Source organism: Zootoca vivipara, chromosome 12, assembly GCF_963506605.1.
Source record: "Zootoca vivipara chromosome 12, rZooViv1.1, whole genome shotgun sequence".
Taxonomy (NCBI): Eukaryota; Metazoa; Chordata; class Lepidosauria; order Squamata; family Lacertidae; genus Zootoca; species Zootoca vivipara.
The window spans coordinates 53280150-53298585 of record NC_083287.1 but is presented as its reverse complement, the minus strand read 5'-3'; the positions used below and the strand labels follow the sequence as shown (position 1 = coordinate 53298585).

The following is an 18436-nucleotide window of genomic DNA, read 5'->3' as shown; positions in this document are numbered from 1 at the left end:
TTTCTTGTTCCATACTGATTTTGACGAGACAAGAGCAACTGCAGTTAAGGGACTTGGTGAATCTGTTAAAACCTGATCTGGACTTCTTCCTTCTAGGATGGAACCGAGCTTCGGCCAAATAAAAAAATTGCAGTCATTGCACGGGGGACTACGAGAAGCCTCACGATTCACAAATGCGAATTTGAAGACAAAGGGAAATATATGTGCGATGCTGTTGATGACAAGAGCTCAGCTACCTTGGTGGTCCATGGTATGTTTCAGTGGGGGAAACAAAAATATTTTCCTATCCGAATGACTTTGCATAAAATGCTGCCCAGTCATCACAGGCCGATTCACAGGTGTATTTATTAAGATTCCATCACTTCTGCATCAGGTGGCGCCTTGCATGTGAGAAGGAGGACAGATAAATGTCACAGGTAGAATGTTTGTGTTGCTCAGTGGCCTGGCTTGAACTTCACAGTAAGCCAAACTGTAGCTTTGGTATGTGATGAAATTTCCTGTTTTTTGTTTTTTTTAAACTACTACTGAATGTTGTTGTTGTTGTTTAGTCGTTTAGTCGTGCCCGACTCTTCGTGACCTCATGGACCATAGCACGCCAGGCACTCCTGTCTTGCACTGCCTCCCGCCCGCAGTTTGGTCAAACTCATGTTCGTAGCTTCAAGAACACTGTCCAACCATCTCGTCCTCTGTCGTCCCCTTCTCCTTGTGCCCTCAATCTTTCCCAGCATCAGGGTCTTTTCCAGGGAGTCTTCTCTTCTCATGAGGTGGCCAAAGTATTGGAGCTTCCGCTTCAGGATCTGTCCTTCCAGTGAGCACTCAGGGCTGATTTCCTTAAGAATGAATAGGTTTGATCTTCCTGCAATCCATGGGACTCTCAAGAGTCTCCTCCAGCACCATAATTCAAAAGCATCAGTTCTTCAGTGATCAGCCTTCTTTATGATCCAGCTCTCACTTCCATACATCACTACTGGGAAAACCATAGCTTTAACTATACGGACTACTGAATGATAAGCAACCAAACAAATAAAATGAATGACACTTTAGCTCAGTTAGATTAGCCAGTCTAGAGGCAGAACATAGGTCAAAGGGCCTCAAACCTTCCCTTTCGCATCACTTCCCTACTCACAGCTAAAAGTCCGCTTACCCCCCTTTTATGGGTGCGGGGGCATTGCGGGATTATTATTATTATTATTTATTTGCACCCCGCCCATCTGGCTGGGTTTCCCCCGTCACTCAGGGCGGCTTCCAACAAATACCAAAATACATTAAAATATCACAGATTAAAAACTTCCCTAAACAGGGCTGCCTTTAGGTGTTTTCTAAATGTCAGGTAGTTGTTTATCTCCCTGACCTCCGATGGAAGGGCGTTCCACAGGGCGGGTGCCACTACCGAGAAGGCCCTCTGCCTGGTTCCCTGTAGCTTTGCTTCTCGCAGTGAGGGAACCGCCAGAAGGCCCTCGGTGCTGGACCTCAGTGTCCGTGCAGAACGATGGAGGTGGAGACGCTCCTTCAGGTATACTGGACCGAGGCCGTTTAGGGCTTTAAAGGTCAGCACCAACACTTTGAATTGTGCTCGGAAACGTACTGGAAGCCAATCTTAGGACCGGTGTTATGTGGTCTTGGCGGCCGCTCCCAGTCACCAGTCTAGCTGCCGCATTCTGGATTAATTGCAGTTTCCGGGTCACCTTCAAAGGTAGCCCCACGTAGAACGCATTGCAGTAGTCCAAGCGGGAGATAACTAGAACATGCATCACTCTGGTGAGACAGTCTGCGGGCAGGTAGGGTCTCAGCCTGCGTACCAGCGCCTCCCCCTCGCAGGTGATGCAGGGCTGTGTGTCAGGGTCTGTTCCTTGCCGGAGCATGCTCCTGGCTTGAAATCCTGCTCTGCATCAGCCTACCAAATTGGCCAATGGCAGACTGGCGCGAAGGGCTGGGCTGTCCGGGGGGGGGGTGTGGGCCTGAGGGAACAATCAGACTTCCCTCAGGTCCTCTCCCGGGAGATTTAAATCACCCCGTGCGCCAGTCCCCAGCACTCAGCTCTTTGCAGCACCTCTTTAAAGGTAAAGGGACCCCTGACTGTTAGGTCTAGTCGTGAACAACTCTGGGGTTGCGGCGCTTATCTCGCTTTACTGGCTGCAGGAGCCGGCATTTGTCCGCAGACAGGTTTTCCGGGTCATGTGTCCAGCATGACTAAGCTGCTTCTGGCGAACCAGAGCAGCGCACGGAAACACTGTTTACCTTCCTTCTGGAGCGGTACCTATTTATCTACTTGTACTTTGACGTGCTTTCGAACTGCTAGGTTGGCAGGAGCAGGGACCAAGCAATGGGAGCTCACCCCTTCGTGGAGATTCGAACCGCCAACCTTCTGATCGGCACGCCCTCCTTACTCACAGCTAAAAGAAAAAAGAGGAAGGGTTGACAGATATAATAAGAGACAAGTCAAATAAGACAGTTAAGAAAGAATGGGAGTACCTAAATATATATTTGATAAGTCAAGTTTTAGAAGTGAAGACCTGGTTGTGTCTAGAATAACTCTGCAAAGGTAAAAAAAAACCCTCCCTGATACCAAGATGAGGGATGCACTGAAATACAGATAAATTAGTTTCAATTAGGAATAATGAACTGTTGTGAGACTAACAGAAGCCCAAAGAACAAAAGAACAAAAAACATGAATAAATGAAATATTTAAGAAATGTCAGTTTATTAGGAAAATGGATGACATGGAAGAGGTCATTGTTTAAAACATATGTGTTTGATCTGTAAAGTATTAGTTTAATAATGAATGACTTCATGTCATTTCGTTTATGATTTTCTTTTTTCTTTATTAAGATTTAACTGTATCAGTGTATGATATTTATTTATGTTTCCGTTTTTCTTTTTTTCTTTCTCTCTCTCTTTTTGTAACCTTTCTTAATTTCTTTTTCCTTTTTCAAGTTTGTAAGTTTCGATTTGTATGTATTTGGAATAAAAAAAATTAAAAGAAAGGAAATAAAAGAGGAAGGACAGAGGAGCAGGCTAAAAGGGACACACAATTCGCCCGGGTACAACTTATTCCAGAAGTCAGTAGGAGCAAATATCCTTCAGTAAATTCCTCTTTTGTAACCCTTTAGCCCGAGATATCAAGATAGTGAAGCCACTGGAAGATGTGGAGGTGAGCGAGAAAGAGAGTGCTTCCTTCACCTGTGAGATTTCACACGACGAGGTTGAAACCCAGTGGTTCAGCAACGAACACAAGATCCGGGCCGGAGAGAACATCAGGTTGCGGCAGGACGGTAGGAAAGGGGACAGCTGATGAGTAGAAACATTGGATTTATTTTCTAGTTGGGATGGCCACTGGAAAGTGAGTCTGAACTGTTTAGGTCTCTTGCAAAACTAAAGCTTGATGGCAGACATTCAGATCACACGCATATCAGTTATATAGCAGTTTGAGTGTTGTGGCTTTCCTCAAATAATTATGGGAAGTGTTGTTGGACAAGGGTGCTAAGAATTCTCAGATGGATATATCTAGTCTACTTGCAGAGCTATAAATTCTCTGGGCTAAGGAAATGGATCATAGCTGCCAAGTACCCCGTATTCCCTGGGAAACCCCCGTTTTTTCTTACCAATTCCTGGCGGTCTCCCTGTTTGAGCTCCTCTTCCGTAAATCTCCCTTAAATCCGCTCCTGCCGGCAGCCATTTTTCTGCTGCCGGTTTGCCCATCTATGGGCACCAGAAAATGGCCGCCGCTGGCACCAGAAATAGCTTCTACGCATGCCCGGCGGCCATATTAGGGGTGGCCACATGGTGGCGGCCATCTTCCGGTGCAACTTCTGGTGCTGCTGCTGCTGATCCCGTATTTTTCTGCGGGAGACTTGGCAGGTATGAAATGGATGTTAGATCATGTCCTCTGGGGTAAGGGGGTTCTTGTGTTGTGGGATTTACTACTAAAAATGTGCTTTCTGTGTCCTCTTGGGCAGTATGAGAGGCTACAATGGGATTAAGGAGCGGGTGCCTAAAGTGTGGTACACTCAGCAAATCTCAAAACTGATGGCCCATAACTGTGAGTTTGTGTCTCTATTCACAGGGAAAAGCTACGCGCTAGTCTACAGAAGCGTGGAGATGGAGGATTCAGCAGAAATCAAATTTGTTGCTGAAAAAGCAGAATCCCGGGCAAAACTTAAAGTAAAAGGTAATTATGATGGCATTGTAGTGCAGTGTGGCTTATTAGCCTTTCTTAAAAACGCACCTTCAGTTTGGTTAATTACATAAACGGCTCAGGACCACAATGCCTCAACGACCGCCTCTCCCCATATAAACCGACCCAGACCTTGTGATCATAATCTGAGACGCACTCTTTGTGTGCCTCCTCCATGAAAGGTCCAGAAAGTGGCAACATGAGAACAGGCCTTTTTATAGTGGCTCCCCATTTGTGAAATGCTCTCCCCAGGGAGGCTTGCCTAGCACCTTCATTGTACATTTTTAGGTGCCAGGTGAAAATGAATATCAAACGTCTTGAACTTCCTAAAGCACTATATAAATCCAGAGCATTCGTGCTAGTAATGATGTTTCTTTGTCGTCCTTTAGAGCTGCCTGTAAGGTTTGTGAAACCTCTCCGCGTAAAGATTGCAATTGAGAAGCACCGGGGCTTTCTGGAGTGCCAAGTGTCTCGCCGCAATGCTGAGGTCAAGTGGTACAAGGATGACAAACTGATCCAACCTGGGCAAAAGTATGAGATTGTCAGCGACGGGGTCTACAGGAAGCTCATAATCAATGAGGCAGAGTTTGCTGATGAAGGCATTTACACCTGTGATGCCATCGATGACAAAAGCAGCGCTCAGTTTTATGTGGAAGGTACTAACTTGTTCTTAGCTGGAATATGTCGACGGAACCAATGAAACTGAGCAGCCGTGCCATTTATCTAAATCAGGGGTCCCCAGACTTACCTGGCTTTGGGCCGGAGGGCAGGGGAGTGCGTACGCAGCGAGCCAGAGGGCGGGGGAGTGCGCGCCCGTGTGCATGCACGTACACACTTACTGGCGCGGTGGCGCGCTTCCAGGTCAGAAAAATCGCCAAAAATCGTTTGTGTGCATGCGTACGGGCCTCCCCCGACCCGGAAGTGCACCAGAAATGACCTCTTCTGGGTCGGGAGAGGCCCATACGCATGTGCACAAACAAATTTCGGCGTTTTTTCCAATCTGGAAGTGCGCCTCCGTGCTGCGCGCCGTAAGAGTGGGCGGCGGGCGGCGGGGGTCGTCGCGGGTCATCACGGGCCGGATTGGGAGGCCAATTGGGCCGCATCTGGCCTGCGGACCGTAGTCTGGTGACCCCTGATCTAAATATCGCAAGGTGGGTGGGTGGAATTCCCATAGCCAAGAAAGCATCATTTAGATTTCAGGTTTGTTCCTGCCACCCCTGCCCTTCTTTCCAGACAAGGTGTTGTGGAAATGCAGGCAAAAATATTTGCCCAGTTCTAATTATTATTTAACGAGCCCGCCAGCAGGTTGGATAAATGTGCTTTGCGGTTTTGGGTCCCCCCTGCAGGCTACCAAATAGTCATTACTGAACTAGAGCCAGGTTCATCGCATTGCTGGTTCTGAACTGAGGTTGGACCAGATTCAATGGTAAAAATGCTACTATCGCTGGACCTTATCCTCAGAACCTTAGGATAGCTTCACATGGCAGTCTCTCCTGCTGTTGATCCAGAATGTTAGGCACGCAACTTGAAGTGTAGGAAGTGACATTTCTTAAAAGGACTTCCCCATGCTCTAGGAGCCTTTCTACTTCTCTCTGCCACATACATGAATTGTGTCTTGTGTTCTGCGCCCTTTTTTTAAGGAAGGAACTGAGCAGATTGAGTAAAGGAATCAGTCCATCAGAGATCTGCGTAATAATATCCTGTGGGAAAGTGCCCTTTCAACAAAATTCAATTCATCAAACGTCTTGATCGCCCTAACTTCCTAGCTGCAGCAAAAAGGCTACCAGTAAGGTGTCAGTATAATCCAAAAGATTCCGGAAGAACATATCATCTATCTATCTATCTATCTATATATAAATGTAAACTGGGCATGTGGGTTAGTCTCCACTATTCTCCGAAACTGCATGACCGATTGCATTCAAATTTGGACACAACGTCCCAAGCAAATATGTGAGTGACCATGTACAGATTGCGTAGATAGATGTCACACCTATGGCATGTAAAACCCCATTTTTTGAAGCTCTAAACCAGGCACCCCAAACTGCAGCCCTCCAGATGTTTTGGCCTACAACTCCCATGATCCCTAGCTAACAGGACCAGTGGTCAGGGATGATGGGAATTGTAGTCCAAAGCATCTGGAGGGCCGAAGTTTGGGGATGCCTGCTCTAAACCCATACAGCAGACCCTGCCGGGCATGCTGGGAAAAGGACCAGGTTACACAACATTGCCCTCTAGCGGTGGCTACACTGGTACTGCAGCTAGAAAACCTTTCCTCTCCACAACACCTTGGCTCGCCTTTACAGACTAGGCTGAATGGAAGTGGGGACTCGCCTGGGTGGGGGTGGGGGTGGGGAGGAGGGGACAGGATATGTCATGGATCGGGACAGGGTGGGGGGAATCACAGGGATGAGCCGGGGTGGGGGGGAGGAGGGGGGGATAGTTCATGGGTCGGGACAGGGTGGGCGGAATCACAGGGTTGAGCCACAGCAATGCGTGGCCGGGCCAGCTAGTAGTATATAAGAATTGTCCTTACAATCTAAGCCTGTGCACTTTTAATGGGAAAGATGTGTCAGGTTAAATGTGCTTTAGAATTGCAACCCCACAATAGAACTGGGCTTGATGATTGGCATGGGGTTGCCACTGAAAATGCCAGCTTTGGGTCAACTCCCCCCCCCGGCTGCCCCAATATTTGCATGTATCATTGTGTTACATAATTTGTTGCCACGGTCAGAGGTGGGGAAATAAAGAGAGCCAACAAAGAAAGTCTGCCTGCAAAATGGAGAGAGAACTTGTGGACGTCCAGCTGTTTCTGGACTACAGCTCCCATCAGCCCAGCCAGTATGGTCAGTGGTCAGGGGTGATGGGAGTTGTAGTCCAGCAACATTGACGTGAAGGCCACAGGCTACCCACTCTGGGCCTACAACAAGAGCAGGAAGAGGAGTCAGAACTTGGTAGGAGGCTGCCATGTTTTGCCAGCAAACCATGTGCGTAATGCCTAGTTTTGCTCTCAGTGGACAAGCTGAAGAGTTAAAAAATATGCTACTGCATATTGATTTTTATTTCCTGCTCCTCTTGTTCTAAGCTGGACCAAGGAGCCCAGCAATTTTCAAATCTCAACATTATGATGATTTTAACATACCTGCCAAGTCTCCCGCTGAAAAATGCGAAATCAGCAGTGGCATGACACCGGAAGTTGCATAGAAGCAACTTCTGGGGCCGCTCTGAGCATGTGTGGGCACCGGAAATAGGGCAGAGCGGCATCGGAAGTCGCTTCTACGGCAAGATGGCCGTCGGGCATGCATAGAAGCAACTTCCGGTGCCGCTCTGCCCTATTTCTGGTGCCCACACATGGGCAGAGCAGCACCCAAAATAGAGGCTCCCTGGCAGGTAGGAAATCCGGGGGATTTCTGGGATTTTTTTCCATTCGGGAGAACAGCAGGAAACGGATTAAAATCTGGGGGTTTCCCGCGAAAAACGGGATACTTGGCAGCTAAGGATTTTAAATAGCTGTTTATAAGCTGCCACTACGTGGTCTGCATGGAGGTGGCAGGATGGGCATTTAACCCTTTTCTCTTTGGCTCCTCCCTGTCCTCAGAACAATCCATCAATATTGTGAAGGAGCTGAGGGATGTGGAGGTCAGTGAGCCAGCGGAAGCCAGGTTTGAGTGCGAAATCTCCATTGAGTCTGTGAAGCCCCCCAAATGGTCTCTCCGCGGAGAACTACTGCAGGCCGGCAAGGATGTTGTGATAGAACAGGAGAGGAGGCTCCACCGCCTGATCCTGAGGCAGACCGACGTAGAGATGACAGGCACTATTCAGTTTGCCATTGGCAAAGCAAAGTCCACAGCAAACTTGGTGGTGAAAGGTAAGTCGTTTCTTCCTCAGAAGCAGCAGCAGCAGCAGCAGTTCTGTTCAGGGTGGCCCTTGAGGAGAAGGCAGGGGGGCTTTTAGATGAGCAACATTCAGCGGCGCAAGGATGGCAAAGAGATTTGGAGGAGCCAAAAGTATGACCTCTGCGAGGAGGGGACCCGCTCCATATTGATCATCCACGGTGTGTCAGTCAAGGATAGTATCAGTCTACCTAGCAATACAATTCTGTGGTTCTTTACCCCTTCATGCATTGGTAAAGGTAAAGGCAAAGGACCCCTGGACAGTTAAGTCCAGTCAAAGGCGGCTATGGGGTTGTGGCGCTCATCTCGCTTTCAGGCCGAGGGAGCCCGTGTTTGTCCACAGCTAACCTTCCGAGTCCCGGACTGCAGAATCTAGGACCGGCAGCCATGTGACACCGGAAGTTGCGTCAACGTAACTTCCGGTGTCGCTTTGCCCTTCTATGGGCACCCAAAATGGCCGTCGGCGGCTTCGAAAGTCGCTTGTGCGCATGTCAGGAAGTGCGTCGACGCAACTTCCGGTGTCGCTCTGCCCATCTATGGGCACCAAAAATGGCCGCCTCCGACACCGGAAGTCGCGTCTATGCACTTCCGGACATGCGTAGATACGACTTTTGAAGCCGGCGGCAGCCATTTTTTTGTGCCCATAGAAGGGCAAATCGGAAAGGAAAAAAATGGCCGCCGGCAGGAGAAAATAACGAAGAAAAACGGGAGACGAAGTGATACGGGGGACCACCGGGAAAAGGTAAGTAAAATCAGGGTTTTCCTGGAGAAAACGGGGTACTTGGCAGCTATGGTCCACAGACAGCTTTCTGGGTCATGTGGCCAGCAGGACTAAACCGCTTCTGGTGCAATGGAACACTGTGACAGAAACCAGAGCGCACGGAAACACCGTATACCTTCCTGCCGCAGCAGTACCTATTTACTTGCACTGGCATGCTTTCGAACTGCTAGGTTGGCAGGAGCTGGGACAGAGCAATGGGGAGCTCACTCCGTTGCAGGGATTCGAACTGCCGGCCTTCTGATTGGCAAGCCCAAGAGGCTCAGTGGTTTGGACCACAGCGCCACCAGCGTCCCTTCTTCATGCATTATCTAGCAGTTGTGCATAGTTATGCTTCCCTGCCATCTCCCACACATTTCCCCTAGATCTAATTCAATGCCACTTATTTGTCCATAATGACCCTCCCTGCTTCTTCTTCTTTGTAGATCTTCAAGTGACTATTACCAGGCACCTAGAAGACAAGGTCGTCCAGGAAACCCACTCAGTTGTCCTTTCTTGTGAGTTCAAGCCTTCTCCAAAGGTTGTAGAATGGTACAAAGACCACACCCTCATCGAGCCCTCAGAGAGGTTTAAGCCCAAGAGGGATAAGAACACAGCAGAGCTAAAAATCCTGAAGTTGTCTGTTGGAGATTCTGGTGTTTACAAATGCAAAGCTGGGACTTCAGAGACCAAGGCCTCACTGACCATTCTGGGTACGTAGGTGAAACAATGGCGGGAAGGCGAGGGGAGTCCAGCCCTGCTTTATGTGCAGGAAAAGAAATTAGCAATTTTCTCATGTGGATACTTACTATTAGAAACAGTTGTGGACAGGAAAAGTTTTCTAGCTGCAGTACCAGTGTAGCCGCCGCTAGAGGGCGATGTTGTGTAACCTGGTCCTTTTCCCAGCATGCCCGGCAGGGTCTGCTGTGTGGGTTTAGAGCAGGCATCCCCAAACTGCCGCCCTCCAGATGTTTTGGCCTACAACTCCCATGATCCCTAGCTAACAGGACCAGTGGCCAGGGAAGATGGGAATTGTAGTCCTAAACATCTGAAAGGCCGAAGTTTGGGGATGCCTGCGTTAGGTGAATAATTTTTACTGACATGTCTATATGCCACATCAAGGCAGCAAGAATGCTTAGAAAAAGCTCTGTCCCCTGGCACCTTTGAAAGATGTCAATAAATGCCCCCTCAGATGCAAGAGAGACTGTTGCCTCTTTTTGCCCAATTCCTGTTTGCCTTGACTCAGCCCCTCCTAAGCTGAAGTCACTCTGACACACCTCCACATCAGCTGATCTGTCGTATACCACGACCCCACAATAACCATTTTGCTACTGGCACCCATGGAATGTTCTCAAAATTCCGTGAGTCCCCACTGGCCCGAGAAGGTTGCTGCTACCTGCTGAGGTTGCAGGTTAGAAAGGGAATTTACAATGCAGAGTGTGTTGCGACAACCTGTAATGTATTAGAGAATGATGCCTCCCTCAGCAGTATGGAATGAGCTTGCTTATTTGGAGTGTGGGGAGGAAGAAGCCATAAGAGAGGGGAGGACATTTCTTGGGCAGCAGTTGGAGAATCTGAGATGTTCCGAAAAATGTTTTATTTGCTATCGTGGCCCTTTGGATTCTCTGAAAATGCTATGTGGAAAACGGCCTTTGCATATAGAATGGAGGCAGCGAGAAGTTTGCAACATGCTGTTTGCAGAGCTGGAGATGGTTGTGGTAAGTTAGCATCTTGTGCTGTGGGACCTCATTGTGCGCCTAATCCCTCCCCTCAAACAGAACGCAAAGTGGAGATAACGAAGCATCTGGAAGATGTGGAAATTGAGGAGGAGAACTGTGCCTTCTTCACCTGTGAGCTGTCTGAAGACATTGACGATGTGGAATGGTTCCTCAATGACACACACCTCTTCCCCAACAACTTCAATGAGATCAAGAAGCTGGGCACCTCTCACAGCCTGATGCTCAAACACGTCATGCCAGAAGATGCTGGTTCAGTGACGATCAAGGTTCAGAAGAAAGTCACTGAGAGTGCTCGGCTGAAGGTGAAAGGTGAGTTTCCTTTTTTCCACCTAAGGCCCTTGGTCCTCACTTGCCTTACAATCAAGGTGCTGTATGAATTTTGTGAAATAAACAACAACCAGAAAGTTGGATCTAAACATTGCACTTTCCTAAATAAGGAATTTAAAGAGATTAATTCAAAGAGATTAATTCAAAGAGAATGTAAAGAGATTAATTCAAATCTGGGAAAATTATAAAGATCTGCTTGAACCAAGAACCCCCAGGTGGCTGTCACCAATTGAAATCCTAACAGTGAAAAAAATAAATTCAGATGGGAAATGGGGAAAATACAAAGATTTGATAGAAGAAAGAGAAGGGAATCTAAAGATGAAAGAATACGAGGAAGTGAAACATCTATTAACGGGGTGGATTCAATTCCATCAAATAAATAGTAAATTTAATAAGGATAAAACGCAAAAAGGATTTATAGACAAACCCTCACCACTAGAAGAAAATTTACTCAGAAATAACAATAAAATAATATCCAAAATGTATAGTGTTTTACTGGAGTGGGAGGTGAAGGAAGAACTAACCAAATAAACTATGATAAAGTGGGCCGTGGACTTGGGAAAGACAATACAAGTGGAGCAGTGGGAGGAGTTGTGGGAAGTTTCCTGGAAATTCACAGCATCTGAAAGTATTAAAGAAAATATGGTCAAAATGTTCCACAGATGGTACATGACGCCGGTTAAAATCAAGAAAATGTATAAGACAAAAAGTAATTTGTGCTGGAGGTGCCAGAAAGAAATAGGAACTTTTTTACACATGTGGTGGCACTGCGATAAGATAAAACCATTCTGGAATTAAATTATAGAAGAAATAAAAATAACAATAAAGTCTAATATTAAGAAGAGTCCTGAGAATATCTTACCGGGAATGATTGATATAGAGGTTAAAAAGCAAGACCAAAAAATACTGCTATACGCTACAGCAGCAGCACATATATTAATAGCTTCATATTGGAAAAAGCAGGACGTACCAAAAGTAAATGAATGGCAGGAGAAATTATTTGAATATGTAGACTTAGCAAGATTAACTAATTTAATAAGAGGAGGTAATAAAAATTTGAACAGAACTGGGAAAAATTCAGAAATTATATGAAACAACAATGCCCCACAATTAAATCTTGGATCCATTTTTAAAGATCGGCACTGAAAACAATGAGAAGCACAATAGAAAAGTAAAAAGAAAAGTAAAAAAATATAAAATCAAAAGAAGCAGTTTCAAAAAACTACTAAGTGACTGAACTGCAAACAAGTGGAAGTGACAGAGTGGAGAGAATGATAAGTTATGTGATTTGATTTTTTTGTGTTATTGGTATTGTATTATTTGTTTCTTATAATGCTGTTATGATTTAAATTTGATGTATTAGGTGTTTTAATTTGAATCTTAATAAAGTTTATAAAATAAAATGAAATAAACATTGCATTTGCCTTTCCTTGTTGCACCGTTCTTCAGAGAAGCCTGCCGTCTTCATGAAGTCCCTGGATGATGTTGCTGCAGAGGAGCGCAGCACAGTCAGCCTGGAGTGTGAGGTCTCCAAGGCAAAGGTCAAGCCCGTCTGGAAGAAGGAGGGTGTGGAACTCACCCCAAGCGACAAGTACGAGATGCTGCAGGCTGGGAAGACGCTGGGTCTCATTATCCATGACCTCGACAAGGCTGATGCGGGCTTGTATACATGCGACCTTGGTACAGAGGTGGCCAAGTCTAGAGTCAGCGTCCAAGGTAGGGGCTGCTGCATTGTGAAGTCCAGAACTGTAGATTTGCAGATTTGTGTAAACATGTGCCCACACGAAGCCAGACCACAAGCGGAGGGCCAAAACAAATGTGCGGCAGTATCACAGCTAAAAGGAAGGCTTTGTGTATCTTTTGCCATCTTTTAGTGTCTTTCTAGGGTTCTAACACACCAGAATGTTACCGAAGACAATAAAGGTAAAGGTAAAGGGGCCCCTGACCATCAGGTCCAGTTGTGTCCGACTCTGGGGTTGCGGCGCTCATCTCGCTCTATAGGCCGAGGGAGCTGGCGTTTGTCTGCAGACAGCTTCCAGGTCATGTGGCCAGCATGACAAAGCTGCTTCTGGCGAACCAGAGCAGCACACGGAAACGCCGTTTACCTTCCCGCTGGAGCGGTCCCTATTTATCTACTTGCACTTTGATGTGCTTTCGAACTGCTAGGTGGGCAGGAGCTGGGACCAAGCAATGGGAGCTCACCCCGTTGCAGGGATTTGAACCGCCGACCTTCTGATCAGCAAGCCCTAGACTCTGTGGATTAACCCACAGCGCCACCTGGGTCCTTTTAAATAACAAATGAGGGTTTTGCTAATCGGAATGCATTCAAATTCAATTCAAACGAGCTTTTGCTGTTTATACTTCCTCTGTGGAAATGTCCTGGGGAATCCTTAGCCATGCTCTCTGTTTTCACAGGGGTCCCCCTGCTCTCACTCTTCCATTGAACTTGCCTTTCCATTGAACTTGATCACCCTTTTATCTATGTTCTTAGAACTGAATATCGGTGTCACCAAACGCCTCAAAAACACGGAAGTCCTGGAAGGGGAGAGTTGTAGCTTCGAATGTGTTCTCTCCCACGAAAGCGCTGAAGATTGCCGCTGGCTCATCAATGGAACCGAAGTGGGCCACGAGGGACGGGTTAGAGCGTTCAACAAAGGGAGGAAATACACTCTCAATATTAAAAAAGCAATGTCTACTGATGCTGGAGAGGTGGTTTTTTCGCTCGGTGACTTAAGCTCCAAAGCCACTCTAGTTGTGAAAGGTGCGTAGAGGAACATCTGTTTGGTACATGGACAGTCTCAACAGATTATAAAGTGGCACTATTTAGTTTATTTATTTATGAAAATATATACCAGTATTTTTTTTTAAAAAAAATCAGAGCTGTTTGCAACAACTATTCATAAAATCATACAGTCATACCTCGGTTTAAGTACGCCTCGGTTTGAGTATTTTCCGTTTAAGTACTCCGCAGACCTGTCTGGAACGGATTAATCCACTTTCCATTACTTTCAATGGGAAAGTTCGCTTCAGGTTAAGTACGCTTCAGTTTAAGTACTCCACGGACCGTCTGGAACAGATTAATCCACTTTCCATTACTTTCAATGGGAAAGTTCGCTTCAGGTTAAGTACGCTTCAGGTTAAGTACAGACTTTCGGAACCAATTGTGTTTGTAAACCGAGGTACCACTGTATAACCATATAAACATGTTAAAATCAGAAATCAACTACCTGCTTTGGAAAGATTTACAGTGGTGCCTCGCTAGACGAATTTAATTCGTTCCATGAATTTTTCTTATAACGGAAAATTCTTCTAGCGAATCCCATAGTAATGCATTGAATTTTTTCAAGAATTCTTTTTTGCCCATAGGAACGCATTAATTGAATTTCAATGCATTCCTATGGGAAACCGCGATTTGCTAGATGAATTTTTCATAAAACGAATTTATCTAGCGAGGCAACCTCCGCTCGAAAAATTCTTTCGTTAAGCGGAAATTTCGTTAAGCAGGGCATTCGTTAAGCGAGGCACCACTGTAATCCTAATTTCATAAGCATGATGGAAAATGAAACAGAAGGTGCCTGCTGAATCTCAGTTCCTTGTCTTGTTGCTCCTTTACTACAGATTCCCGCCCCCCCAAAATCCCCCAAAATAGTAAAAAAGATAATAAACTTGAGGAGTTATTTTTTCTTCTTAATGGAAAGATCCTTTTGCTTCTTTTCCCTTTAGAAAAGCCAGCGGAATTTGTACGCGAGCTGGAGGACAAGACGGCATTGGTGGGGCAAGAGACTAGCTTGAGTTGCGACTTGTCCAAGTGGGACGGCAACATTAAGTGGCGCAAGGATGGCAAAGAGATTCGGAGGAGCCAAAAGTACGACCTGCGTGAGGAGGGGACCCGCGCCATACTGATCATCCACGATGCCTCAGTCAAGGACAGTGGGGAATACACCTGCGAGACCGAAATCTCTAAAACAAAAGCAACGCTTACTGTGGAAGGTCAGTCGTGGTGTCCTGCAAGGAGTAGATCCAGTGAGCAATCAGAAAGGATTTTTTTTTCCTGAAATGCAGTTTGGGTCCACCTAGCGGTTGGAGAGAAACTAAATTCAATTTCCTTTTAAAGGCAAACCTACCAAATCTGCAGTTTTTTTCTTTTTAAAAAAATCATTTTTATTGATTTTCCAGTAAAAACAGCCAATTAACATATCCATCAAATCATAATAATAATCCAATTAAAAACAATAAACTAAAATAAAACAACAATCAAATTACAATACAAATCACTAAAAAAATTTTTTCCCTGGCTTCCCATAGTCTGGACCTCTGAAGCCCTCTTCTTGTTGTTCTCATATTTTCCACATTCTGATCTTAATGCTTTAAAGTTCTCCATCCCTGGCTATCCGATTCTCAATCATGTCAGAAATCATATATCCTTTATTCCATCGAGTACAGCTTTATTTGTGTATATATATATATTTTCAACTGTCTATTTGCCAGTGCAGCTTTTCCTGACTTCATTCCAATCTTCCAATCTGGGCTGTTGTCGAACTCCATCATTTGAAGTTTAATGACGCAGCAACTCCCAAGTTGTTAAATTATTCCAATCCGGGCTGTTGTCCAAGCCTTGTCATTTGAGATTTAATGACACAGTAACTTCCACGTTGTTAAGTTGTTGCTGATTTCCATTGTTGAGCATACTGGTTGCAATATTACAATGTAAATGAACTGTATTCCACAGATATAAGTCATTTGGCGATCGATCAGCTTTCCCGGAGACCACACAATCCCCCCCTCTGGGCCCTAGAAGGAGGGTTGCTAGACATCCATTTAGCCTTCTCTTTCGCTCATAATGAATAAATTCTGCAAACAGATGCACTATATGTTATTCCAAATTGTTGTCTCAAGTCATTATAAAGTCAGCTACCAAGTATTTCCCACTTCCCTCGAAAAAGGGAGGAATTCTCATTTTTTTTCGTGCTGCCTCATGTAAACAAGCACCATCTTGTTTCTTATTGTTTCTTCTTTTATCATTGTCAAGTCTTTCAAGTCTAAGTAAAACTGCGCAATTGAATACTTAATTATAAATAGAAGTCCATCTGTACTATTTTTTTAAAAAAAGGTTTCTTAATGAGGCTTGGCATTTAAAAAAATGGTATTGAGAAGAAGAAAAAAGAACGTACAATCACCTCCATAATCCAAACACCATGATGAGAATCTCTTTGAAGTCCAAGCTTAAACACCAGGGGCTGTGCAGTTCTGCAGATTTTTTCTCAGTCTTTTTTCGGTCCAGACTATGTCTGTTTATTGTCCAAACAGATATTTCTGGCTATGAGAGTGGCTTCGGAGAGTGTCAGCCGTGTCGTGCTCTGGGACCCAGTGTCCTGCTGCTTGCACCTAGATGCAAATTGACAATCTCGGACGGCCTGCAAGTCTATGAGACAGTCCTCCCCCACCCTGTGGAGTCTGCCAGGGCTAATTACCCCCATATCAACCCTGAATTACCGGCGTGGCTGAGGTCTGATCATGTGGGAGTCAGTCATTTCTCACCGCCAGAAACAGCAAGCCCCCCCAAATCTGCAGTTTCTGAAACAATGTGCAATTCAAAGCACGGCCATCAACAGTTTGTCAAATATGGGGGGGGGATTCCAAATTCCAAAAATAAATAATCAAGACTTAAATATAAAAGCTTCTTCTTCTTCTTCTTCTTTGGCGATCACTCGTAGCTGAGTAAGATTGTCTTCCATAAACACAGTTTTAGCAATGAGTCCGTAAGTGACTGTGGGGGGCCAATTCTGGATCCACACGTCCTTCCACAGTGGGGACATTGGTTTCCAGGTGGGAGTTGATCACGGTGTGGGTTTGTCAAGCATGCCTTCCTCTTAGCACATTTCTCCAAAAAGGAAGTATAAAATAAGGCAGAAATGGTCCAGTTGCTGCAATGACCTCACTGCGCTCCAGCAGCCTGTCTTAAATACAGTTCAGAAGAGAGGGGTCTTCTCACTAGGCTAGATGTTTAGCATTCCACTCTCTTCTCTCTTTCATCCTTCCATTTATATCCTGCGAGTGCCAAGTGGCGTTGAACAATCATCCCTGTCTGTTGCAAGACTTGTAAATTGCTCCAAGGTGGTGCTGTGTGTTTGGGGTGTGGCGTGAGAAACTTCGCCTCTGAGAAGTGCAAGAGAGGCATATAGCCACCATCCTTGAGCCCTTGTTTCATTTATCTCTGTCGCTGTGTTTGATGCGAGTGCTCACTTAGGTATCACTTTACCGCATTTCCTTTCAGAAGCAGGAAACTGCTTCATCAAAGACCTTTCGGACCTGAAGCTGGAGGAAAATAAAAAAGCAGTTCTTACTTGCGAAACCAAGAAGCCGGCTTCTGCAGTGACGTGGAGGAAAGGGATTACCGACCTCAAGGCGAGCAAGAAATACGAGATCAGCCAGAAGGGGAAAGTCCTGCAACTCACTGTGAACGACTTACAGGAAGACGACAGTGACATTTATACCTGTGACATTGGCGAGACCCAGTCAAGCGCAAAGGTGGTAGTGGAAGGTACGAACGCTGTGTGGTTTGTCACATTAGTTAGTAAATTGCCATGGGGGGTGGGGGAATTCAGCCTGTGGTCCCAGCATTTAGATTTTGTCAAATAATTGGAAAAGGCCATAGTTTGGTGGTCAAGCAAACTCAGTGCAGCTGAGAAAGTCTCCTGCTTGAAACCCTCGGATAGCTCAGTCAGTAGAACATGAGACCCTGAATCTCAGGGCTGTGGGTCCGAGACCCATGTTGGGGGGGAAAAGATGCCCGCATTGCAAGGGGTTGGACTCGATGACCCTCATGGTCCCTTCCGACTCTACAGTTCTGTGATTCTATGAGAGCTGCTGCAAGTTACTGTCAAAAATTCTAGACAGATGATTGAATTAACTTGATATAAAGCAGCTTCCTATGTTCTCTCCAGAGCATGTAAGGAAACCAGAATGCTGGAGCAGTTCTTACATTAATGTAATGTCCTTTTGCCTAAGATGGAGTTGGTGCAACAAATAGCCCAAGCCGCTGTGGATCAGCCATTCCCAACCTCATGCCTTCCTGGTGATGCTGGACTTCAACTCCCATCAGCCTCAGCAAGCATATCCAGTGGTCAGGGGCGATGGGAGTTGTAGTCCAACAACAATAATTTATAATTTGTACAACATTTGTAGGGCACCACGTTGGAGGAAGGCTGCTGTAGATTGTAACCATGATTTGTCTAATTAAACTAGTCTCAGGCACAGTGAAATCTGTATTGGCATATACTGTATTTATTACAACATGTAACTTTTTCATATTCTTTCCTTTATCAGCAATCATGGACGTGTATCTAAGTCTCTTTAGATTACAGGCCCATGTTAAGTGACAGGCACTTCTCTTTGAACTATGCCTTACAATGGAAACTTCTTGATGCTTTCAGGGGCGTACCCAGGATCAAAACTAGGGGGGGGCAAGAGAGGGGAAGAGAGAGGGAGGGAGGGAGGGAGGGAAGAGAGAGAAGGAAGGAAGGAAGGAAGGAAGGGGTGAGAGAGAGAG

General features: G+C 45.8%; 1 protein-coding gene across 32 annotated transcripts in view; it reads left to right on the top strand.

Moving 5' to 3' along the window:
* OBSCN (obscurin, cytoskeletal calmodulin and titin-interacting RhoGEF) overlaps window positions 1-18436 on the top strand; it is a 289452-nt gene that overhangs the window by 73028 nt on the left and 197988 nt on the right. For all 32 annotated transcript variants that reach the window (XR_009558428.1, XM_060280972.1, XM_060280969.1 and 29 more), the window contains 11 exons: window positions 97-250; window positions 3111-3272; window positions 4064-4168; window positions 4564-4830; window positions 7770-8039; window positions 9268-9534; window positions 10600-10869; window positions 12337-12603; window positions 13379-13648; window positions 14611-14877; window positions 17162-17428. Coding sequence is in view for 31 of the 32 variants with exons in the window: in XM_060280972.1 (XP_060136955.1) it covers window positions 97-250; window positions 3111-3272; window positions 4064-4168; window positions 4564-4830; window positions 7770-8039; window positions 9268-9534; window positions 10600-10869; window positions 12337-12603; window positions 13379-13648; window positions 14611-14877; window positions 17162-17428 (2566 nt within the window). In the remaining variant the exon portion in view is untranslated. The remainder of the gene's footprint in view (window positions 1-96; window positions 251-3110; window positions 3273-4063; window positions 4169-4563; window positions 4831-7769; window positions 8040-9267; window positions 9535-10599; window positions 10870-12336; window positions 12604-13378; window positions 13649-14610; window positions 14878-17161; window positions 17429-18436) is intronic.